At 36.7% G+C, this 27,084-nt stretch overlaps 1 protein-coding gene across 4 annotated transcripts in view; it reads left to right on the top strand.

The window, feature by feature from the left end:
• The window catches only part of ANGPT1 (angiopoietin 1), a 184,405-nt gene that overhangs the window by 107,255 nt on the left and 50,066 nt on the right, over positions 1-27,084 (top strand). For all 4 annotated transcript variants that reach the window (XM_048068717.2, XM_013180022.3, XM_066990654.1 and 1 more), the window contains 2 exons: positions 11,995-12,122; positions 17,485-17,586. In XM_048068717.2, the coding sequence (XP_047924674.1) occupies positions 11,995-12,122; positions 17,485-17,586 (230 nt within the window). The remainder of the gene's footprint in view (positions 1-11,994; positions 12,123-17,484; positions 17,587-27,084) is intronic.

Raw genomic sequence — 27,084 nt, 5'->3', positions numbered from 1 at the left:
GGCATATTAGTCACTACATTATTTTTCTTTTGAAGCATGGAAGCAAACAAAATAAATTTTATACTAAATTCATAAAGTTTCTGACAAATTTTGTCTGCAAGCTATAGATCTGAGGTGGATCAGGAGTGTGCTGAAACATAGCTATAAGAAAAAAAATGCATGAATAGAGTGCCAGACATTTTTTCTTTATAGTTTAAATTTTGTATTACCAGTGTATTATAACATACTGCATTGCTATAAGAAAAAATATGACACTGTGAATTTTGAATCTTTTTATTTTTTCTTAATACTGATTAAGAATGTATTTGCAGCCCAGAAAGCCAATCGTATCTTGGGCTGCATCAACAGAAGCAGAGTGAGGGAGAAAATTCTCCCCCTTTATTCTGCTCTCATGAGACCCCACCTGGAGTACTGCGTTCAGCTCTGGGGCCCCCAGCACAAGGAGGACATGGAAGTATTAGAACGAGTCCAGAGGAGGGCCACAAGGATGATGAGAGGGCTTGAGCATCTCTCCTATGGGCTGAGGGCATTGGGGTTATTCAGCCTGGAGAAGATAAGGCTCTGGGGAGACCTTATAATGGCCTTCCAGTACCTTTCCTGCAGGGGGCCTACAGGAAAGGTGGGGAGGGACTCTTTGTCGGGGAGTGGAATGGCAGGATGAGGGGGAATGGCTTTAAACTAAAAGAAGGTAGATTTAGATTAGATATAGGAAAGAAATAGGCACAGGCACAGGTTGCCCAGTGAAGAGCTGTGAATGCACCATCCCTGGAAGTGTTGAAGGCCAGGCTGGATGGGGCTTTGAGCAAACTGGTCTGGTGGGAGGTGTCCCTGCCCATGGCAGGGGGGTTGGAACTAGATGATCTTAAAGGTCCCTTCCAACCCAAACCATTGTATGATTCTATGACTTTATGTATTAAAAACACAGTTAAACAGGCTTGTCAAATTTGGAGCAGCTACACATGAATCTGAACACAGTTACCTAATTTTGTCGTTAAGCCCTACATTGCTGCTCAAAGGTGACAAATCAGGTAGCACAGCTAAGCACAATCTTAGCACAGCTAAGGTTGACAATATGTTTGTCCAAGAATACAGAAATATCCATCTGCTCAGTTTCCCTCTACTTACTCCTGCTTTAGATATTCTGTGGGCAAGTGATAGTATGTTTTAAAGACATCTTAAAGGAGTAGCAGAAATACCTTTAGCCTCTACAGCTTGCTGAGGAGGGGAAGTGGAGAGGAAGGTGCCAGACCCTTTTGCTTGGTAACTGATGACAGGATGCACGGGAACAGCACAAAGCTGCACTAGGGGAGGTTCAGACTGGAAGTAAGGAAAAAATTCTTTACTGTGAGGGTGGTCAAACACTGGGACAGGCTTCCTAATGTGGTGGTTGATGCCCCATGCCTGTCAGTGTTCAAAAAGCTTTTGGAGATGCCCTCATTGATATGATTTAACTTTTGGTTAGCCCTGAAGTGATCAGGCAGTTGGACTACATGATCTCTGAAGATCCTTTCTAACTGAACTGTTCTATTCTACTCTAAAAGTAGCAGAAGATTGTTATAAAAATTAAATAAAAATAAAAATAAAAAAAATCTGCCCATAATTCACAAAGCTCTTGTCACTATTATAGATGCATTCCACTTTTTGAATTGCCTCTATCTGTATTGTGAAATCTGGGGAAAAATCCTGAATCTTAATTTTGCACTTAGTGGCGTGGAAAAGGTGTCCCCCTTAACCTTTCTGTAGCTGAATCTAGATGAGTACATGATAGAAAGCACTGCAGTGCTGCAGTTGGAGGCTGGGTTGCCTTTTTACAGTTGTGTAGGTGTTCAGTTTAACATACACATCAGCAGTGCTTTTTTTTTTTTTTTCATGTGCTATAGACTTCTTGTTCTCCTTGGAGATTTTCTATGCTCATACACATTTTTCAGATGCCCAGAAAGCTTAATAGTTTTGGGGAATCAGTTTTGCCTGGCTCACCTAACGTTGACAGTGTAGATGTAGAAACCTGATCTAGACTTCCTCTAGAGTCAGCAAAGGACCTTTTTTTCAAATAAGTTGTCTTAGGATGAGGTGAATTGCATCTCAAAGTTCCTTTTTCTCTCTATTCGCTTTAAAGAGAGAAAAGAGTAGTTCTGCTATGTATATGATCAATATCTACATTGGGACAATTTAATTTTATAATTGCTGTTTTCTAAAACTGAAGAAACAATTATATTAATTCAAAATCATAATGTTTTATTTTATTTTATTTTTTATATCTCGTTCAGGCAAACATAACTTTATTTTCAAGTTACGCTGTATAATAGGATACTGCAAAGTGTATTAGTTACAATCAAGTCAGACTGTGGTTTAACAGAGATACAATATTTAAATAAGTTAATTTAAATGTACATCATTTAAAATTTCTGCCAGCAGGAAAATACTTGAACTCTTCAAAACAGATTTGAGGATTCCTGTATTTTATCCCTATTAGCTTGCTGTTGGTGACAGCAAGAAAACAGTATTTATTACTGCTGAAAAAATTAACACTTTATGTATATATTTTTGCATTTCAGTTTTTGATTGCTAATATTGAAATCACTTACCTACTCTCATTCCTACCATATATCTCAGTCCCTAAATCTCCCTTCACTCTGCTTCATGAAAATTGTATTACTCACTCACACCAAAGATATTAGAGGGGATATCAGCATATGTGAACCAGCCAACAACACTGCTGGTGTCAACCAAATGGCTTGTTAATGAAAAATTTTTTTGTATGAATACCATGATTCAGCTGGAAACACTAAATGCACATTAGGGTGCCTGTGTGGAAAAATATAAATCAATTAAAGAAATATGGACACCAGAGATATTAAACAAAGCCAGTCGCTTAATCTCTCTTGTAGCAGTTTGTGAAAGACTTCTTTAGTTCTCATCTCTCAGTGAATGGCTGGTTTCTCACAAAATTGCTGTCTCAAGCAGAAACTATTAAGGAACTATATTGCAGCTGGATAATTAAGTGTCTTTATCTCTTTGTAAATGGGCCATAAGGCATTCTATTTCAGCTCACTAATGAGGACCACTTTATGGTATTCCTAAGCGATGCCTTTCAAATGCACAGTGAATTGAAGTATTATTGTTGTTACCAGTCACTAAGGCTGGATTTATTGGGAAACAAACTTGATAACTGTTGATAATTTATTAGGTAGTAAATAATTATGCCCTGGAGAGGGTGAAAGCTCACTATGTTAACATCATTTTCCAAGACCTACTCAATTCCTGCAGCACTACAGGAGGGAAATTCTGCTTTAAGTGATTTATTTAATAAGTACTTGGATAGCTTGAGTGCTCTTGCTATGCTATTGTTTGCCTTTCTTACTTCAGACTCTTAGAGGGGGAAAAAAGAGAAATGTAATATTCCGTTAGCTGCTAAAACTTTTCTGTAAATGTTAATGTGATGCAAGTAATTTGCTACACCTTTTCTCTTTGCCTCCCCTCTTTAAGAAGTTGATCTGAAATTCTTGTATATAATGAACCTTAGCATTCCTAACAAATCTGAGACTGCACTAGTTCCTATGCTGGCAGAATCTACTTAGCCCTGCTTGATGCATTTCAGCATGGCCTGGTAGTTTTGCTCTGTTGTATTAACAGAGTTTCATGCATTCATTTGGGCCTCCCACATGCAATAAGTGGTACATATGAAGGGCTAGGGACTGGTGGCAAGAAGGCTATTTTTACTTTTGTCATTGCTCCGTGGAAACAAAATCCTTCCACTTATCCTTCCAATCTAGTGATTGTAGGATCACAGGATAAGTCAAATTAATTGAGCTTTTCAAACGGAATTATATGCCTGTTTAAAAATAAAATAAAATAAAATAAAATAAAATAAAATAAAATAAAATAAAATAAAATAAAATAAAATCAATACAATGCTCTTTACCGAAAGGGTTGTTAGGCATTGGAATGGGCTGCCCAGGGAAGTGGTTGAGTCACCATCCCTGGAGGTCTTTAAAAGACGTTTAGATGTAGAGCTTAGTATATGGTTTAGTGGAGGACTTGTTAGTGTTTGGTCAGAGGTTGGACTAGGTGATCTTGGAGGTCTCTTCCAACCTAGATGATTCTGTGATTCTCTGAACACAATCAAACAACCCCCTCAAATTTTCTGGAAACTCCCACTCCACCACAACAAATAAACAAACAAACAAAAAACAAACATTCTGCCTGATCTTGTCTAAGTTGATTCACTCCGTGGCTATGGAGAGAGTCTACAACCAACAGCACAGGAAGAACAACACCACGTCTTTAAATGAGATCCTGCTTTTTGATTTTGGGTAATAATTAAATGCTGCCTTAGACATAAAAGAAGATGTTTACTTATACTGCCATAAACTCTGAAAACTTACCCTAAGGACAGCATTTCCCATCCTAAATATTTAGCAGATGTGTGAGCCTGAGGAAGGAGTTCTAGAGTTCTGCTTTCTCCCAACTTAAATAGCCATGTAAGTTCAAGGTAACCTCCCAAGTAAATCTTGAGGGAAAAACACAGGATGTGCTTCTTGCCTGTTAATGGTTGAAATGAAAATAGTATTTTATAAATTACTACAAAGAAACAGAAAGGAAATCAGAAAAAAAATGTACTACTGTATATTTCATAATGTGATCAAATACTGTGTAAATTGTTGGACCCTATGTCTCAAAAAAAAAAAAAAAAAGATGATGAAGGATATGGAGTCCAATAAGTATATTAGATCTGCTTCAGGCAGTGAGAAGAATGAAGGAAAATGTTGTAGAAATGATATGTGGCAAAATTCATGGAAGAAAATTTATTTGAAGTTTATTAAATATAAGGATATTATACCTGGCAGAGGAAGTTCCTATGCTGTAATTCCTGGAAATGCTTTCCTGCTTTTATCCTCTTCCCCAGTCATCTATTCTTACTGAAGTCTCCTTTTGGGGCCAGGTGTTAGACTAGCCCTTGGAAAACCTTGAGGAGGTTTTGCAAAACCTGGAGAGGGAAAGGCCTAAACGAAATTGAAAATAAGGAGAAAATAGGTAATTGTAAGGGTATGTAATAGGTATTGCAGGTAATTAAAAGGTAATTACAATAAGAAAACAGAAGACCGGGGGTTAAAAGATCAAAAATGTTCAGGGAAGGAACTGGAAAGGGGCACCATGAACGTCACCCCAACAAAATCCACAGATCCCTGGAAGAATCCAAGAGATGGTGGAGCTCAGTGATGTCCTCTGTGCAGATGGGAGCAATGGGCAAGGGCTCCCTTGTTGAGTTCTCTTCTGCTGAAAGAAACAGAGCTAGCTGGGTTGGCTGGGCTTGGGGGCAGGCTGGTGAGGAACTTCCATGACTTTTAGGGCCTCTTGCTGGAGACAGGATAATGGGTATGTTTATTAAATGGGTAGGTTTATTAAATGGGTAGGTTTAATTGTAGATTACAATGCTACAATTGCTAGCACAGCAACTCTCATAACTCATCTGCCGTTATTAGGAGCCTGGACAGAATAGTTTTATAAACTATATATAATCCACAAATTTATAATCTATAAATTTGTAGCAATAGCTTTTGTAGCAATAGCTTTAGGGTAGACGCAAATTAAAAAGAAAGAGCTTCAAGCAGTGGAATGTAATTTTTTTCTTCCCTTAGTCATGAAAATCTGTATAGTGTAGTTCCCAGAACAGAAATACTTTATTCCAGTGTGTCAACATGAACTTTTTTTTTTTTTTCCCAGTATTCCTTTGGCCAACTCTTTTTGCCAGATTCAGAGCAATCTCACAAAGAAATATTACTTTAAAAAGCATTTTGGTGAATGAATGAATACTTCACTGTGAATACTTCACTGGAAGGAAAGTATATATCCAAACTCCAGTCCTAAACTTTCTCCCAACTCCCCAATAAACAGACGTGTGCACACAAGCATGCACACAAAATGACTTGTCAGAAAAGACTGCTGGACTCCCAGACAACCAGAAGAAACTTATTAATTTATTTTATTTTATTTTATTTTTTTTATGATGATGATACTCAGACTTGTATTAATATGGTACAATGTAAACCTTTGAGTAAGTTTTGTAGCAGATGGTTCAGATGGTTGTAGTATGTCTTTCTCTATAGTAATTTAAAATTGGGTACTTTGTGCATGTAAGTTTGCTTTTAAACTTTTACTTAGCTAGCTAGAGGCATAAAAAGAAATATAAACTCCTATCTATACTATCTATATAAATAACTGCAGTATTTTTAATTTCAGAGAAGAGGAACTTACCTTTCAATGGATTGTAAGTTTTCTAATATATATATATTTTTCACATTGTCTAGATAGGGTAACATCAGCAGCTTTAACAATCCAGAAACAGTTTTAGGAGAATAAAACATAGTATATGTTATGTATCTGAATACACTAGACTCCAGAAAATGCACTTTTCAAATCCTTTTTGACAGGGACACAAGCATGCTCTTACCTGTCTATCATTTTAGTTTGTAGGCAACACCTGAAGAGCAAATCTGAGTTTAAGCACCTCCAGTTTCATGCATTTCCCTCTGGTACATGGAACATTTGCAATAGACTGCATAACTGTATTATCACAGGGTTGTCTGTTGCAGAGGATAGTTGGACATCACTGCCAGTGATTAGGTTGCAGTTTAACGTTTGTTCTCAAGCAGAGGTTGATGTATGATAGACTAGGCCGCTGAAACAACAGACTACACTATACCTCTGGCTGTAAGTCAGCAAAAACTGAGTAGCTGTAACTCTGCATATTTTTCCTCCTCAAAACAAAAATAATCTTCACCCTTTCTCTGTCAGCTCTATTTGTGGCTCCTGCTGTTAACTCTGGGAACATATATACATGTGTGGGCCATGTTCCAGGCTTCCACACTGGGGATATTTGACTGACATCCTTCTGATATCATTAGCAAACTGCTCCTGATTTGATGCTTTGCAAGCCAGGCACTATTTGCCATTGTAACTGGAACTGTGGTGGTGCACAGCAGCTGCACCCAAATGTCCGGAAAAGAGGTCAGAGATATGGAGTATCTTACAGAAGCGTAGCATTTCCCACCACATGTCTGGAACCATGACAAGCTTAAGGCAAACTTGGTTTGTAGTCTGGGTACAGACAGAAACTGCCATTTTGTAGTCCTTGAATGACCCTGACCTGGAATGCTGCAGCTGTAGGTAAAAAGACATCAGTTTACAAACACACCTTTTTTCATTTTTAGAAGCTCTTCATCTGGGGACAGAAATTTTCACCTCAGATACTTCTGATACAGCAGCTAGAATTTGGATTAGTTATATTTGCCAATAAGATGTTGGAGAGAGACTTCTCCTAAGCTTCAAAAGCACAAGAACTTTATTATTTTTTTAAGTGTCTTTTGGTATGTATAGTGACTATTGACTCTTATAAGAAAATTAGATTTATGTAAATAAAACATTAAAATTATTAACATATAATAATTAACTAAGACACTACAGAAATCTCTGCATATCTGCCTAAGTAAGTCACCATAATGAAAAAAAACAACAGCTGCTTTTCATTTACTGGCAGTATCACTAGAGGACATAAGACTCAACTGATTTCACAAATATGGCAGTTCAGTCTTTAAACAATTTAGTAAATATGAGCATGTTTTTATTGATTCAGTCAACATAATGAACTGCAGTGTGATATTCTTTATTGCTTACAGACAAAACCGCACTATTCTTTCATTAAATATCTGACAGACTTGAACAGTTGTGAGATAACAACTTCATTTTCTTAACAACAATCGGAAATTAAAAAAAAATCATTTTAATTTTGAAATATTTTTCTGGTAGAGACCAGATTAGATAATTTTCATATAGCTAGAATGAAACAAAAAAATAAATATTTTATATTTTGTGTTCCTAGTGGATTACTTTAGATTACTAAATAATTCAGGAGCTATTTGCTCTTACTAGTTAATTGGTGACTTATTTTCATGCTTGATAGCAGAAAAATAGTTTCACTCTACCCAGAAGTACACCCAGCTAACAACCAGTGATGGGATTTCCCTGGCTATTGTTTTGGGAAAAGAGGCTGGGTGTCACAGCTCTCTCTCTCACTTGCAAGCTCCAGTAAGCCCTTCCAAGAAAAGTGACGAGACTCCAACCTCGGGTGCCAACCCCAGCTTCCTACTGAAAGTTAATGCCCATTTAGTAAGAGCACCAAAAAAGCTGCTCAGCCCTGGCAGTTCACAGCTCCTGGGTTAGCAGAAACCCCATCATTTTGGGTTCCTGTCCTTCTGTGAGGCCACAGAGCATCCACGCTGCCAGGGCTGTTGCACCTACATGGGAGCAGCCATCTGGCAGAGCTCTGGGCACTTACAGGTGGTACCTGCTGTATTGCCTGGGCTTGATTCATCATCCAGGGCTTTAGAGAAAAGCAAATAGAGCCAAAGGACTGATAACTGAAATAAATAATTCAACAGGTAGGGAAACACAGGTAATGTAGCCTGGAAGAAAGTTATTGGACTAAAAATTAAACAGAAGTCTTTTGAATGTGTAGTGAAATAAATTTATTTCTCTTGTTAATTCTCCTTATGGTCAGGAAAACATAGGCATCATTGCTTCAAAGGAGCATGACTTATTTCATCTCCAGTTTCTTCATCCAGAAAAGGCAAACAAACAAACAAAAATCCTCCAGGGCTCCAGATTTTTGCTAAGCATTCAGGTTTAAAAAATGGTGATATTATTTTTCTTGACATAGACTTATCTTTTTTCTTCAGATACATAAGACTTTGGTGTAAACATTGTATCTGAAAATAGCTAAACTAACATTAGAAAACTGGAAAGTCAATTAAGATGCTTAAGCGGAACAAAGACATTTAATGGCTACATGTTTTGTTTTAAAGCAGCTTCCTACTTACTACTTACTTAGTCTTACTACTCTTTTAATGTTTATTTACACATTTACCATATGTCAGCCAGTGCATCATTCAGGAACTTCACTTGATGTATAATGGATTCAAGGTCTATGTAACGTCATAGAAAAAAAAAAAAAAAAAAAAAAGAAGTCTTTAACGATAGGTAGAATTCGTTTGGAAACTGTATGGTATATTAAGTTAGAAAAACAATATCAAACCATAGAAAAAACATATTCTACCACAGAAGAACATTACCAGTAACATTCCTGAGTATTAATTTTCTGATAACTTTGGGTTGTTCTTGCAAATTACAGTCTGATGTATTAACGAAAACTGAACTTTGTGCTGGTCATGCTAAATATACTGTGCTACAATCTGTAACAGCTCAGCAGCAGCTTCACAAGGGACTGAGCTTTCCTTCCAGTAGGGTCACCAACTTTTGAGGGGAGGGATGACAGGCACCCAGAGAAAGTCATCTTCTCCTGGCTACACTGGTTCACTGGATGAAACCCACTGCTTCAAAAGAAAGTTATTGGGAAATTACCACAACTGCTGTGTGAAATGTGTCAGGTGTTTCAGCTGGCTGATACTGAGAGGACAGAAAGAAATGAGCATATACAGGGCATTTATCTGTCCTCGTCACTTTCCTCTGATTACAACAGCTGCTTTTTTTTTGTTTGTTTGTTTTGTTTTGTTTTTGTTTGTTTGTTTGTTTGTTTTCCTAGTCTCTAAGGAAAAGAAAAAGTTGTATTTCTAAGTGTGTTTGCTAGATATCCATCTCCTTAGATAATCATTTTTCAAATCTAATTCTAATTCATCTGAAATTAAAATCTTACCTGATTTAAAAGTCAGATGATACTAGCTTTGGGAGATAATCATGATTTTTTTGTCTAACTTTCAATTAAAAAGGAACCAAATTCAAATTTCAGTATCCACAAATGACTCTTAAGTAGTTATTTCCAAGTGTTTTGCAATGTGTATGTAATGGTAAAATAGAGGTAACACTGTCTTTCTAGATATATTACAGATATTAAAATATAAGTACTTTAAGACTGAAGGAAATTAAGACTCTGCCCCTGCACAACTAAATACATTTTTAGACAAGAGAGACTGATGTCTACAGTTGAAACAACAGTATTAGAGAAATTCAGGCTAGAAAGAATGGATTTAATCTAAAGCCCCCTGAAATCAGTGAGAGGCTTTACTTTAACTCCTCGAGGCTTTGGCTCCAGCCCCAAGTAATTATTCAAGCTGGACTTCGGCCACTGATGCTAATGCCATCTGCTTACAGAAAAGTACTGTGAAATCTTTAATTAACACAAATTGTAAAGGCCTCAGTTTTATGTCTTATCTAAAAAATGGCACCTTCAAGAGTTCACTGTTGTGTGCCTTGCTGAGGACCTCATTCAATGCCATGTCACAGGGAAGAGTGTCACCTACTGCGTAGCCAGCACTACCTTTCTTTTACAAATACAGCCAAGTCTCAAAGAAGTTGATTTTCCAATTAAAGTTCACATATTAGTATGTGAACCAGGCTTTGTTTTTATTGATGGTGTTGGATAAAAACAATAAACACATCATATGCATGGAAAGGGACAAATAAGAGGCTTTTGTTTGTCTCTATACCTGGAGAGCAGGATAATCTTACAGTTCAAGAATGGATTCCTCACTGTTTTTCCATTTTTGCCTTTTCACAAAACTACTGAGGCAAAACATATAACCTTTTTCTTCCTCAATTTCCCCATCTGTGTAATGATATTAATGTCAATTCATCTTGCAGTAATTTTCCGTGCTAATATTTTGCTTTGAAGTGTTCAAAGGTGAGATAGTATATCAAGCTGCAAAACCTTGGCATTGCTGCATACCAGCTTATGGCCCAGATGGTCCCACATGCTGTGCAAGGCTGTTGCTCTTTTGCACACCATTATCATTAAGCGCCAAATTTGCAGTATGGCCCACTTCATTGAGAGTGAATAAGGCGTAGTCCCTTTTGTATGTATAACTCACATTTTCAAGCCAAAAAATAATAAAATAAAAAAAAAAAGATGTGGCTTTCACCAGACAATGAGTGTGTATGTAGGACTTAAATGTTGTTTCCTTATTGTAGGATTAATGAAGTGCTGGCCTGAGCCCTGCACAACACTTAAGGACATGTTTAACTTTAAGAATCTGAGTAGACTGATGGATTTCCATGGGAATACTGATGTGCTTAAAGTATGTGTTGTTGGAATGAAGTCATATCCTTTCGGTATCGTGTGGGGTCAGGCTACTTTTGTTTGTGAAAGTGAAGGGAACACTCTCAGATGTTACTCTTTCTACAGGGAATCTCCTGGCTGCTCAAGACCGGGATCCTCAAACAACTTGCCCTCCTGATTTCTCAGCCTAGACTATATATGTGGTCTGCAACATGCAGGATCAAGATCTGCACTGGTGTTCTAATATTAGTTGTTTTCCTGCTCTGAGCCATAAAAAGACTAAACATGATGGACTTGAGTAGCACTGATTTTTCTTTTTTTTTTTTTTTTCAATAAGTTGTACCTAGCAACTTGTATATTGCAGACATCAACATAATGAAATAATTCTCTGCCAAAAAAAAAAAAAAGGTAATCAAACAACTCAGCCCCTGGGCTGCTCAAAAGGCAGTACTTCATGAAGAAAGAGCATAGGCTCTCTCTCCTTCTGGCGTTCTGTGTTGCTGTCTCAGGTGAAGTTTGTCTCGGATCACAGCACTGAACATGCTTGTCCACCTCCACATGCTGCTTCTGGGGCATTCTTTGGCAACCTCCCAGATAAAGCTTTAGTCAGGCACAACACCTGCAGCTCCACAGACCTTTGCACTCAGAAGGAATCTGCTGTGTTCATCTCTCTGTAGACAGGATGCTCTGTTTAGCTATTTGCATTGTGACAGACTTCTGCTGGTGCCTCCTCTGCCATCTGTCTGAAAGTTTCATAGTAGTTCTTTAACAGAATTTAACAAATGCATTGACTGTGGAAGGACCACAGTATAGTTATTACTGTGTAAGTTTAAAAGGAATGCAGTGTGCAAAAGTGAGTCTCTTTGATATAGAAATGCTTAAGATTGCTGTTGTAACTTATGTTATCATATTTTTCTCTTTTGCAGTTTTACTTAAGAATGCAAAAAAGGAGGAAGAAAAGCCTTTCAGAGACTGCGCAGATGTATACCAATCTGGTTTTAACAAAAGCGGGGTCTACACTATTTATATTAACAATGTGTCAGATCCTAAAAAGGTAAGGAAAATACTTGTTTTACTTTCTTATTTGTTAATGTCATGTTGCCCTGGACTTAAAAAGAACATTTGGTACCTTTACAGAAGTTCTCATTCTTTGTTGCACTGATATAAATAACCTGGGTTGTATTCCAGCTTGAAAAAATACAATAGACTGAAGCAAAGGATAAACTGTAGTATTCCAGACATTCTTCTTTCTCCCTGACAGATAATCCCTCCTAAATTCTGACATAGAGTCAACAGTTGACTCACTTCCTCCCACACAGAAAGTTTAGTTGAATCAGAATATGGCCACAAGTAAGTCTGCAATAACATATAGAAAATTATTATCTTCTATCATAAAATTATTATTTTCCTCTTTTATATTAACTTCTATTATAAAATGCTGTAATGATGAAGCTGATAGGGAGATGATCTAGTAGCAGAGAAATAGCGGAATGAGTAGATTTAAATATAAAGATATAAATCCTACTTTTCTTGTAGGGGACAGATATTTGGCTGCAGAGAACAGAAAAAGCTAAATATTAGCTCAATTTAAAATGATGAAACATGTTTTCTTGTCCTTCTCTAAAAAGATCCTTGGGAGTTTTTTTGGTGAAAACAAAACATTTGAAAAAAAAATTGAAAAATGAAAAGGAGACTTTTTTTTTAGAATGCTTTTGGGGCTAAGGTGAATGAGCCAGCTGAGGCTAGGAAGCTGGAAGGGTAGCCGAAACCTAATTTACACATGGAGAAAGGCCAGCTTGTCCTTCTGGCAGAGCACTACTTGGAGTAACCCCGAACAAGGTCATGAGCTCTTTACCTCCAAGAGAAAAATACAGTGGTGTCCTGCAAGTGGGCCAGACAGGAGGGAGGGAACCCTGCAAACAGAACAAAGCAGTAACGAATATTACCAATGTTACTCTCTATAGGCATTTTATAATTATACTAAGATATTTAAAATGTATTTCTAAAGTGAATTTGGTTTTATTATAGGCCTTTGGAAGCCCGTGAATGTCAAGTCATTATAGTTTACTAATGAATTAGGATTCATTAAACCATGAGTATAATTAGGGTGGGAGATTACTATGAGCAAAGGTCAATACAGCTCTGATTAATATGAATAGACAAATAATTAACATGACATGAAATATGGAGACACTTAAACATTACTGAAAGGTCAAGAAGAATAAAAGTAGTTCTGCAGAAGCTGTTCAACTCAAAACAGAGATGTTACATCAAAGTTGGAATTGTATATACAGATTAGCATTGGATTTTCTTAGCCTTATTAAAGTTCATAGACAATCCCCAGAAGGTGGACTGCACAGAAAAACAGCGGTTACCTGAAAGCACTGTAACACTAATGCTTCTGGTATATTTACCCTCCACTGGTAACACAAAGACAATGGCACTATGGAAGCTACTCTGTGTTTCTGCTATATCACCATTTGCAGACACTGTTATCAATCAATACAGGCAGCACAAGTCAGCTGGTATCACTGAATTATTTTTTTCCTGGAGGCTCCCCGTTTTTAGCAAGAAAATGTGGGAATGTGTGTGAGTGTGTTGAGGGGTTTCTGCTAGCACCTGTTTCTGTCTTGCCCTAGTGATAACACAGCAAGAGGTGATCCGGAGCATGTTCCTGTTAGTCAAGTGAGGAGTCTGATTGCTTTAACAGATGTTTTTTCAGACATTAAGGTTGTATTAGCAGTCTGCAAGGTAGTGCTGCGCAGAGATAGCTGAACTAATTCCATCCGAGATAGCTTAAAAATCACATCAATGCAACACTGTGCCAGGACTGATTAGCCCAGAGGTAACACCATACTGACACAGCTAGATTGCTCTGGGACCCAACCTAATATCCCGATAGGTATTCTGTGGAGACATACTCACATATTTAAAGCAGGCTTAGTTACCTGGAGTACCACAATGCAATGCACAGCTCTGACATATCTTAAGAGGCCTAATATATCGTTGCCTTCCGTAATACTCACAACCACTGGCAACTATCTCATTTATAGTAATTTTATATTTCGGGTTAGAAAAAGAGACCTTCATTTTATATTTCCTAAGGGATACTTACTAGCATCCTGACATTCAATAGAAAATATCCCTTCATCATCTATACAAATGTTACTGTCAGTTCTAATTTTTTGCTCTTTATTACCTTCCATAACATTTATATCCCTCATTTTATATGCATAAAAATGTAACTTGCAATTTTTCTTTCATTTCTCTAGCTTCAACAGTTTATTAGCTTAAAGTGTCTTCAAACCCTGCATCAAAAATAAGTGATTCATTTCTTTTTAAAAGGACCTTAATAATATTCCTTTTTTTTTTTTTTTTTGAGAAGAGAAGATAAAAAGGAGAAAAAAAAAGATTGCTTTAAAGTATTATGCTAATTGAATGGCTTACTTTGGAGTCTGTGTGTGTTTGTGTGAGTGCAATGCCTCATGGTGTTTGACAGATGATTGTCCTTGGGTCATAGTGACAGCATAGGCAAGAAGAGTCCTCTCAGTGTCCCATAAAGGTAAGGTCAGCTACTGGGGAAACAGTGGCTGTTGAGGAGGGGAGGGGCAGTGAGGGTGAAATTGTCACTGTTTAGGGAGATGAAGGAAGCCAAGGGGACAGCTCTGAGTGCTGATAACATTTTCCCATGGTATTGGACTTTCTTGCTAGTTGCTCCAAAGATCACCCTCCAAAGTTATCACAAGGATGACTTCTACTAACTTGTGTGTACTGCATTGAAAATGTCATGTTAGTAGTACGGTGTTTATAGCTGTGTCCTTACAACTGTGCAAAAATTCTGCGTTGGCATTAACTCAGCCTTCAAACCCTTCCGCCCTGCTTTCTGCCTGTGGACTGCCTACCAGCTTCACATTGATGACTTCTCTGGGTGTATCTGCCAGAATTTTAGCCCATTAACTACATGCAGACTATATACACTGTGGAGACTGTGGTTCTGGCATGCTTACCAACATCCTTGGTATCTGCATAGTAAAGACATTCCCTGAATCACAAATGGTTGATCTTGAGCTTGTTGCTACAAACCAACAATGTAGACTAGTGTGCAAGCACTTAAAGTACAGTATGAGGTAACCCCTCTCCTTTTGTCTAGAATTGTTCTGATCTTTAAATGAATATTGTAATGTTTATAATAATTTAGTCCATAAAGTTTAAATATGTACTAATAATCCCATATATGCCTTTCAATAGGTTGGGTATTTTTACCCATGCATTTAAGGAAGGCAGCAGTGCACTGCTTTGGATACCTTTTTAATCTAAATTGGGTCCTTTCATCGATGATAAACTCAGAATCTACAGATGAATAAAAATTCAAAATCACTTTTCTTCCTCCTTTTCTTTTTTGGTAGAGGATTAAACATCAGAACATGTTAGACGTTGTTTAATGGTTGAGTGCTCTGACCTTGTCTGGGACAGAAGCCAGTCCAGGACACTTGTTGGCTAGAACTATAAGCAGAAAACATCTATAAGGAGCTTGGCAGTCCTGCTAATATGGCAGGTGTTTGTGTCTACCACCATGTAAAGTGCCAGACCACACAATGAAAGCTAGTGAATTACGTGCTGCTGTAAATCTTTCTTTCACTATGCAGTTTTCTCTTTTAATCTGCTATATTATTTAAAAAACACCAGAGTATTTTAATAGGTATTTTGTTATATTTTAGAATAATAATAATAATAATAATAAAGGCTTACACATTTTTTTTCATCTTTAAAATAAGTAGTCTTAATACAGATGAGGATTTAATGCTTTAAAAATTGGCAGAAGATTTGTAGCAGCTTGAAATGACTTATAAGGAAAGTGAATCCATCATTTAGAATTCTCACTATAAATCAGTCTAAAAAAATTTAAATCCTGTAGATAAATGTTTTGACTTACAGTGTCTTCCCTGAATTAGGAATAGGGCCAAAATGTTTGTCAAGCAATCATTTGTGGGTTTTCTTGTGGTTTCCCTAAATCAAGTTCACATGCTTGCACTGTTCAATATTCTGTTTCCTTCCTGTACCTACACTGGGACTTCATTTGGCATGCCTAGAGCAAATTAAAACAAAAACACTTGCACAGGATTACTATGACTATGCTTATGAGTAGGAAATATTTCAAATTGTTTTGCCTGAGGGTGGAATATGGTTCTCTAGTCAACTGAAGGAAGAATTTTTATTTAACTGTATTGGACACTAACCTTCAATTTGGCAAAGCAACTTAAAGCTTTAAGTTACTGTCCAGTGTTGCCTTGTTGATGGGAATGCCAGAAGCTAAGCAGGTAGATGACACCTCTTCAACCTCCTTACATATTAACATCTTTCTTAAAAAGGTGAATATAACTATACAAGTGCACAGTCAAGTGAAATTTAGGTTAGCTGCAGTGCCATTATGTGATGGATGAATACTTGGGAATGAAAATTTGCTTCAGTGGGTAGCACTGAGAGACTTAGTTGGGTCTTAAAATCAAGTGTCCTACAATAATAAGTACTATCACTTGCCACACAGCAAGAAAAGTGAATGGCTAAACAGTGTTCATAATTTTTCATAATTTATCTTGTATAATTTTAAAAAGATAATGTAATGAGTGGAAAAATAATAAAAAATAATATCCATTTTTAATATTTAAGATTGTTAATGGATTTCAAATGACACAATATTCTGGCATCAAGCTTCAGCAAAATTGCTAAATTGTTAAATTATCCTTAATACACAGACTTTCAGTATCAAAGTTAGAATTTTATCAGTGCATTGATGGCAGGATATGATCTTAGAGGTTCAGTACAGGTGTTAATGTGATAAGACCTCTGTACTTGAGTCTGTTCCTATGTTCTCTGTCATCCGCAAAACAGGTTAGACTGAAATCAGTTATCTGTGTTTTCAGACACTGCCTGACACACTGACACATTACAATGCAAATCAAACCAGAATAATCTCATCTTTGCTACATTTTGGACTCCTTGAATTGGTATTTCCTGTAAGAATTCCTAAAGCTTCTTTCTTAGAATGTGATAAAAGCTATAGGAAGCATTATTATCACTGAAAAACACACCTCTTTGTTTAGAAGAAGGCAGTAGTTTCAGGGGAACTGCAGAGAAAGTACAGAAGGAACATGAAGGGAATGTGAAGAGGAATGCTGAGGATGCTGAGGGAGATGATGGGGAAATATTCTTGTGTAATACGCTGAACGAACAGGAAACTTTACAGGGAGAATTACACTGAACATAAGAAGAGCTCAGATTGTTCTAATGAGGGGCGTGAGAATGAGGCATGAATCCATAGGAAAACAGACTTCCTTAATGCCATTATTCACATTTTTCCCCTGTCTAAAATGACAGAATTCCAAAGCAAGTATCTCTTCTTTTTTATTACTGCACAGGTCTTTTGCAATATGGAAACAGCTGGAGGAGGATGGACAGTTATACAGCACCGAGAAGACGGGAGTTTGGATTTCCAAAAAGGCTGGAAAGAATACAAAATGGTAAGGTGAAAAATATGGAATAGCTGTACAGTTCACAGGAGAGTTACATTTCGAATAGTACTGTCAAATAGTACTGTCTTATGCTGATAGGTCTGTCTATAATGGTCTGAAGTAGTCTTTTATGAGCTACCTTTTTCAAATCTGTTACTTTTTAAAGTCATAATATACTTTTTACTCAATTAGTTGGGTATTATTTCCCATGACGTAAGCTTTCTGTCAGATTAGTTACTAATATTAAAATGAGGTCATGCTCAGGCATATGCAGTAAAGAATATCATTGTCTGCCCTTCTGAAGTTTTGACTTGCTGTGATATTAAGGTGTAATGAGGATGTGATGATGTTCCTAAAGCATGGATGTTTTCAACTAAGGGGAACTCCTTCAGAACTTGGAGCATCTTAGATAGGAATGAAGAGTTTTACTGGGGTCTATCCCAAGCCATACAACACCTCTGCCAATCAAGCCAATGTACTGGAAATGTTGATACTTCAGATAGGATTAAAAGAAAATAAATAACTTACCAAATTACAGATGACATGACTTAAGCTGGCTATTTTCCCATTGCAAACTCAAAAAAAAAAAAAATTACTCCAGTCTGAATAACTTCTGAGCTTTTCATTTTCTCCCTGATCACACTTCCTGATGGAGCTGCTCTTTTTCTTTGAGGCCCCGAGGACTGGCTTATATTACAGTGACATTCCCAATGAAATTTTCAGAACTATGTTATCAGCTTGGAATAGGAAAATCTTTTTTCCAACATTTTTCAAAAAGCACCATATGAAAACAGAATTTAAAATGTTTTAAAAAGAAAGCAATCTCACATCAGTAATAATTTATATGGGAAAAAGTTCTGTTATGGAACTTATTATTTCAGAAAAAAAAAAAATCAGATTATTTAACCAAAATGTCCTTTTGGATTCTATGGATCCTTTGTTTTCAATATTTGTATATCACTAGCAAATCTAAGTTACAGGGATAGAATTAGCCATTTGGATTGTTGACATCAGATCTCTCCTACTATGGAAAACTAGATGATGTAATCTATTTCATAACATATGTGAAGTAAAAATAATGTTGAAATGACAAATATTTTTGAATTTATTTTCAAAATTGAACACAATTTTTTTAGAATTCATAAAAAAATAAAAAATTGGATTCTGTTTGGAGTTTTAAGTTAGCAGAAAATTTGAAAACTATTCTACTCTATTTTGGTTTGGAGTCAAATAAGATTTAAAACATAATTTATTTGGGGAAACAGAAATTTTAAGATTATACTAGTTTTACTTATGAGGAAATTAGAATTCGTATATGCAAACTAACTTACTCTCTACATATCTGTTGTTTTAACTTATAGACACTACAATAGTTATTTGAGATTTACTCTGGTATTTTCTCCTGAGGTTTTTCTTAGACCACGTAAAAATAACAACTCTTCTTTTTAAAAATTTCCTTTGCAATGGTATGAACCTGTTAACAATTGGATTATGAAGTTTTTGTCTGGTTCATGCACTCTGAATTCATTTTGCTTTTCCTTACAGATACCATAGTCTTTCTTATAGAGATACTTTGTTTCTACCAAACAAAAAAGGATCTTTTACTGATAATTATCCTAGGAGTAATGTGAAAAGTTGGGATGTAGGTTTGTCTCTGCTTTTCTGAACCGTTTTACTAAAGTAACTAATTGAGGTCCCTAGCTGAGAATATTTTATACGAGCAAATGTTGGACGATGGAGGACAGTGGAAACTGCAGATTACTGAAATGTGATGGACTATGAGCTTCAAGAGCACCACTGATGTAACAATTCCCTCATTGTTCAGAAAGTGTGTCCAGGGTCTATTAGATCACATCATAGCTCGTTCCTGACATATCCACCTGCTGTTTCTTCCAATTGAAGCGAGTATGGTAGGAGATGCAATGTTTCTTAAAATAAGTTCAGACATTGCTTTCCAGATTTGCTAAGACATTCTTGTTGTGCTAGTAGTTCACTAGGGCCTCTAATCTAACAGAAATAAACAATATCATAACAATATAATAACAACAATAATAAATCTCTGGGGATTCTTTTACTTTCAGTGCATTTGGTTCTTATTGGAAAAGAATCTTGAAAACCGTGGGAATTGTTCAGTTACAACAGGTACTGACTGACAGCTTTTGAGCTGGGACTTAGTCCACCAGACTGCAGTACTGCAAGTACCCTTACAAGTTACTGGCTTGTCCAGTTTTAGGAAGCTGTTGCACATTTTCTCTGACTATAAACTGAGATCCTTATAGCAGGTAACTCAGAAAGGGTGTATCATAGAATGAATCATAGAATGGCTTGAGTTGGAAGGGACCTTAAAGATCATCTAGTTCCAAACCCCCCTGATATGGTCAGGGATGCCACCCACTAGATCAAGTTACCCAGGGCGTCATCCAACCTGGTCTTGAACACCTCCAGGGATGGGGCATACACAGCTTCTCTCAGCAACATGGGATAATCTCTACAACGGTGAGTGACAGCACTGCTGGGTTACAGGAATTACCCAGCACCAATTCACCCTGCAGACAGTCTTTGAGACAATCATTGTCTTTTATTCAGTTTCATGCTGGTGCCTTCAGCGTACATAGAATTACTTGAATTTCTGTTCAATGTATATTCCAGACACCAACACAAGAAACACATTGATAGAGAGATAAAGTAGCTATAAATATTTCAAAATTAGGAAATACACAGCTCAATCCATACTTTAATCAGCAGAAAGTCAGTGATATTGCAGTAATATTGGCATTAACTTTTTCTTCTTTTTCTTTTGGCTCCATTGCTACTGGAGTCCAATCTTCACTCTGGAAAATAAAATCAAACATTCTTTGGTATCTAAAACAGTAGCTGATGAATAAAAATCCTTTTCTTCACTTTTATTCTGCTATACAAGACTGGTGATGCCGTCTTCTTTCTCAGTAGCCTAAGTGCTTACCAGTATCGTTCATTTTTGGCCTTGATCATGTGCCATGCAGTATAATTTTTGCATTCACTCCTAAGAACTCATTTCTGACTACAAATTCTCTTGGACCATTTCACTTTTAAATATTCAGTTATACAAATTAGAAGAAATTCAGAGCAAATCCTTTTGAGTTCCTCCTCCTGTCTTTTTCTTACCAGCATTTGCAGAGGATTTTCCATGTTACTATTTGTTTCTTATGAGAAACATTTAAAGTTGAGCATCAAGTAATGCCTTTAACAACAACAGCTAACATCACCCTGAAGCAGGTTTCTACCATTTTTCATATTTCCTTGTTTGAAGTGGGAATTAGAGTTATGAATTCTGGAAAGAGAATGTGTTAAAAAATAAAAAAATAAAAAAAAATAACGTTGCTTACCTGAGCCACTTTTAGAAAGGGGGTTTCTACAGGCTGAATTTCTAAGGCAGTTTCTGGTATTTATTAGGCGGTCGTTAGCAATAATCACATCCAAACAAAGGATTAGGTCATGTACTAACTTGGCTATTGAGACTTCTTGCTCAAATTCCAGATTTTCAGTTCTTGGATAAATATACCTTTCCCAGTCATTGTCTCCATTTTTGCCAAATTGGGTGATGGATATTGGATTCCCTATTCTCTAGCCTTTCAGCATGCCTAGTTTAAAAATTTCCACGAATCTCACAGAAATTATTCCATACTCAATATCTAAACATTCACTATCAGTTTCCTAGGGGGGGTTCTAGGGAGCCAAGTCTATTGGGGGCTTCCTCAGACCTTTAAAATATTTTCTTTCTTTCTGTCATTGAGTAAAGACTCTCAGTAGGTATTTGAAATTACATGCCTTGGCCAGCTCACAGCAATCCTTTTCCTTGACATTTTTTTTCCTCTTTTTTTTTTTTTCCCCTGCATGTCAGTATTTAATTTTACTGCATGCCTTTATTGCTATAGTATTGCCATTTCCTTTCTCTAATGAAAGAAATCTATCACTTTCTTAATCATTCATAATGTCATGATCTAGATTGGGATCACAAGTGTATATTAGACCCACAGCTGCATTTCTAAGCTTTATGGCAACTACCCCCTATCTTCATGACCAGCAGCTGGTTCTTCTTTTGGTTCTTTGAGGCAAGAACGAACCACAGCAGTAAATTTCACACCCCCTTAACCTCATGTTCCTGATTAGTATCTGAGTCCAACACCAGTTCAGTGCTTAAAACAAATGTGCTGCCAATTTATCTTAGAAATCATCACTAGCATCTGTGTGTGCCTGAAAAGTACATCTACAAAACCACTTCTATTTCTGTTGGGATTTCTTGTTTTTTTTTTTTTTTTCTTCTTCTTAAAGATGCTGGGTCAGATTGATCTTTAGCTCCATAGTGCCTATGTGGTATGATGCTAGAGCAGGATATTTTGACTTTTTCATGGCCTAATGAGAGCTGGACCACAGAGGTGGTTATCAGAACTTTCTCAGGAAATATTTCTTGATGCAGCTATAGTGGGCATTTGGATTATGTTATCTGGAATAATCTGACTTTCCTCAGAGCCTCAGTGAACTATAACTGGTGTAGCAAGTCTTGTGAACCATGCCTTATGCTTACCTAAAAGACATCTGAACTCCTGTACGCACTGTAAGTAAGTCTTTAATTTTCCTCTTGGCATGATGTTTTTACCCTTTTTGATATGGTTACTACACATCATTTCTGTGAGTAAGCTCTAGCTCAAACATAAGTCTCTCCCAATTTCTTGGAGACATTCTGGCTTGTGGCAGTCAGGTTGATGGTTAACTCACTTATTCACCAGTACTTGCAAGTCTGACAGAGTGTAAGCTGTGTATTTAGGCTTCTGAGTCTGCCTGAACTATTCATAGCAAGAGCTACGGCTCTAACAAAGATTTTATTTCTGACTGCCATGTTCATTTTGAAAACTTCCAGACATTGTTTATATTTAATTTTTATTTTCAAAGTGTCTAGCTCCTGTTTTAGAAGGTGGTCTTCTAACTAACTCCTTTTGTGGTCTCCAGCTGTTCCTATGTTCACTTTTGGTACAATTGTTTCTGCCCACCTTTCAAACTCTCTCTGAATTCTGACTTTTGTTTTGTTACATATTGCCCCAGTAGCAATATTAACTTGAACTTTTTTTCTTTCTAAAAATAAGTCCTCACCACAGTTAACATTGTGTTTGACCTGAGCCAAGAGGCAAAACCTCAAGCTGTTGTACTGTTCCCTTTTGGAACATTAATTGATGATGAATATTTCTCTGTTGCAATTTTGTCCATTTACAAAGAGTATGCAGATTCCTTTTTTCCCCCAAATACAAGAAACAGTAAAAAAAAAAAAAAAAATACAGACAGAGCTCTGGCCCCTTCCAGTCACATTAGATTATTATGTTCATCACTTTCTCTTTCGAGTGAGACAGACTGCGTAAAAAGCAATGCACAAGGCACATTTTTAAGTTGTTTGTGTATGTTTTATGATTCTTGTTCCATTATTTTAGTGGAGAACAACTTCAGATGCAGATGTGTTTATTTTTAAAACGAAAAATACATAAACCATATGGCTTGGCTGAGTAGAATGTTCTTGATCAAAAAAAAAAGCACTTAAATTAGAATGTCCATATTATGGAAAAAATATATTTTGTAGTTCTCAGCTTTGTTAAATCTAGTTATTCTAAATTAATTATATATCCTCTTGTGGGTTATCAGTAATTAAGCTGTTATGCATTGATATGGCCACAAAATCTTTACACCACTTGTGTTCACAGTAGTCTAATATTACTGACACGTTGCCGTATTCCCATGTTCTTTGAAAGAGAGCTCACATACTATCAAATAACAGCTCTGAAGATGGTTACACTGTTCTGTCTGTGACTATTCCGTATTAGATGAATTTGTCCAAAGCACGTTTTTTGAATCTTCATTGATGCTAATGTTTTCCCTTTAGGGTAAAGAAAAGCAATTACTGTGAGCTAAATAGTATGTTCCATTGCAAGCGTATAATGCAGCTCACTGGCTTCACAGGATGCCAAGTACAGCAATGGCTATTGAGACTTAATTCACCTAACTGTATTCATATACTTTTCAGAAAAAATTTTTAGTTTTGACAGGAATTTAAAATTAGGAAACTTTTATCTTCATGTTGAAAATGTAGATACATGTAATAGCTAGATATTCCTAGCTACCAACGTGCCTGTGGTTTTACAACAGTAAGATGTTTCCTCCATTGATTTTGGCTTGAGCTATATTCAAGTCAATCTTGTTTGTTTGCTTTGGTCACAAACATTAACTTAAGGAAGCATAAGCCAAACAACAAAACCATAACATATGTACATTAGATATGTCAGATCCTGTAAAATCTGTTTTTAAAAAAAAAAAAAGTCAGATATGTAAACCTGAAAAATGTGATCATTGACTGCTTTCATATTAGAAGAAATTTTCATCTCCACAGTTATTACCCCAAAATCATCTGACTACGAAGGATTACACCAATGGCAAAGATATGCAGCTGCTCCTGATAACTAGCTAACAGGATGTTATAAGAAGATCTTATGTCTTTCTGCCAAGAAGGCCTGTGGTTCCCTCTTTTGCACGGAGGGTATCAAGAGGATGGTGGTCCTACTTGCATTTGATTCAGTTTTTCCTTCCTCAGCTCCTTTACCATATCTGTGCTAGCACACTGAACAGGGCTATAGCCTGAGTGTGAACATAGACTTCTGACACAAAATCCACAATTTTAATTTTTTAATGGAGTTTTGGTCTGACTTAATTCCCTAAATAATGCCCGAGTATTTAGGAGTAATGGGCCATTCTCAAATGGCAGTTTGCACAAGTTTGCCTTGTTTTCAGAGGCAAGAAATTTTTGCTCTAAGTTATTCTATTCTGCTTTCTTCATCTCAGCAACAAAGTAGGGACTGTTCAGAGCACGCTTCAGAACAGATTCTCCTTCCTTCTGTGGCTGAGTGAAACAGGTCTGAAGAGAAGAATTGCTGGATTGTAGAACATGAGGCATTTTGAAGATAATATGGGATTAGGAAAAGAATATAGAAGGTTTCCTGAAAGCAGGAGAGCCTTCAGAGCACTACCTGTGCTCCATCCATCCATCTGTCTATCTATATACCTATTTATAGAGTTGGAGACACATCCTGTATTTTTTTTTCCTGCAGAAACTGATTCACCTTTTTCCCTTGCAGTAGTGCAAAGAATTATATAAAATACATTGCCATGTCAGCATGGTCCTTCCTGAAAAATAGAGGAAAGGATGGACCTGTGAGAAAGGCAAGAGCTAGGGAAAACATGTCCTTAGAAAAGACAGAAGGCGTGCTGCTTCTGTACTGGAAACAAACAAGATGGGGGGCAAGGAGGAGAGGGAGAGGAGTAGAATTATTATGTTAAATGGATAAGCTCATGAGAATTAGGAGTGCAAGGGGATAAAAAAGGCACACCAGATATGAATAACTTGACATATAGGTACAAGTACTTTCCTTATGACAGTACATTTCAAAGTCATGAGTTACAAATTGTCTGCATCTGAAAAAGTCATTTACTTCAAGAGACTGGGATATATGGCATGGAAGTCATTTGTTTCTTTGAAATATTTACAAAGTAATTTGAATATAAGGAAATGATTTTTAGTGACTGGAATGTGCATTAAGTTATTCTGTGAGTAACGCCTTTCATGGAGACCCACACCTCTTTGATAAAGAATTACATGTCACCCTACTTTATTAAAAAGTCACTTCTGACTCATACTGTTACTCAGATGATTATTACTTTCATCAGTGTTACAGAAAGAGAAAGCATGTTCTCTGCTTCTGCTGAGGTCTAAAGCATGTCCAGTGGAGACAGACATGATATCAAAATGATGAGAGACAGTATTCACTTCTATGAAAACGCGTTCATGAAGGTAATCGGGTTCTGACCAAGGCTTAAGCTACAGTGTGCATTTCTACTACATGATCTAAGGGAGCAAGGACGAAACCATATTTGTTTCAGAGAGTTTTGGATCACTAGATTGGGCAATGGAGCTGTTACCACACAAGGACTCATCTTTACTTTTTTGAATATTTTTGGAAGTAAAATTAAACAGTGTTATTTTAACAGTAGCACAGTTGTGTTTTAACTATGTTACACTGAGCAGTCTTTGCTATGCAAGTATTACTGGATAACACCAGTTTCAAGAGTGGTGTTGGCACTTTTGCTTACTCTGCCTTCAGTGCTTTAATTTTACACCATCGGTGTATGTTGATAAGGCCCATGTACTCTTCAAGTCTGTTAATAGAACCATGTAGGGTATTCCTTACATGTAAGACTTTTAATAAATTGTATGTAATGTTTCAGCTTAATTAAACAAATATTTCTCTTAATTCTTAAGCATAATCATGGTAACAGCCTTTCCTAGAATACCATCATTAAGATTAATGTTTATTAAAGAAATTTTCTTCCCAAAAATGGACATGCTATTGTACAACATCTGGGTGAGATTTTGAGAGGTTTTTGTTTGCATGTTTGCTTTTAATTAGTGATTTGAAGATTCAGTAGAGTTTTAGCAGAGATCATTAGGTATCTGCTCTGCTGTCCTCCAAATGACAGTTGTGTGCTTTCATCATAGCACAGCTTTCTCTGCAGGGAGGTGCATCTCCTGCCTTATCAGTTTCATCTGGGACTCACTGGAGCAGCCCTTCACCTTGGGATTCATGTCATATTAGTGCTATAATTATTTAACTCTGGTGTCAGTCATTTTCTAGTGTCATTCAGTTATTAGTGCCCCAGTGATGCGCAATCTGGCTGGGCCAGATTAGATGTTCGATATGTATCAGTGGCGGAAAATTAGTTGTCTGGGGCACATTGCCAAGCCAGAGGTACCAGTTGTGTAGGTTTGCACTTCAAACCTGAGCTCTGATGCTGGGATTCTTCTTCATGGGGAAGGCTGCTACTGCTGATTCTGTGTGTGTTTGGGAAGGAGAAAGGAAAAAGTGAATTTAACTTCTGTATGTCTACTGATACATTTGGTTTAGAATGAAGTGCTGCAACCTGAACTGCTGCAGGACATGAACAAGATTGCGAGAGGCACTTTTCAAACTTGGAATGCTGGTGGAGACATTCGGTTCTGTCATTTAATTGAAAGTAACTTAAGTTTTGTTTTAGTCTTCTCAGAAGGTACCTCTGGCTTCCAAACATATTTTTAAAACTTTCCACCAAATATTTATGGATATTTCATAGAAATAATTATAAATATTTTACTTAATTTTTAAAGTTAACATTTTTAACTTATTCTTTGAGGAAAATTAAAGTTATTTCTATATTTAAATGTATATATACAATGAATAATTTGACACAGTGGAAATGGAGAAGTAAACTGAATGATTTAGAAATTATCTTCTTAAACAAAATCCATTCCACATTCTCAGCTGAGGCAAAAGGAGCTGAATACACTTTGTCTTCTGGAAGACACTGCTGCCTTAAAACACTGAATTATTATCTGCTTTATTCAGTGAATTGTCTGACAGGAGATGAACCCATAGGATATATTGACTGTGTCTGGTTTCA

This window comes from Anser cygnoides, chromosome 2 (assembly GCF_040182565.1).
Source record: "Anser cygnoides isolate HZ-2024a breed goose chromosome 2, Taihu_goose_T2T_genome, whole genome shotgun sequence".
In the NCBI taxonomy this organism is placed as follows: Eukaryota; Metazoa; Chordata; class Aves; order Anseriformes; family Anatidae; genus Anser; species Anser cygnoides.
Note: the sequence above shows the minus strand (reverse complement) of the source record. Positions and strands in the feature narration are given on the sequence as shown.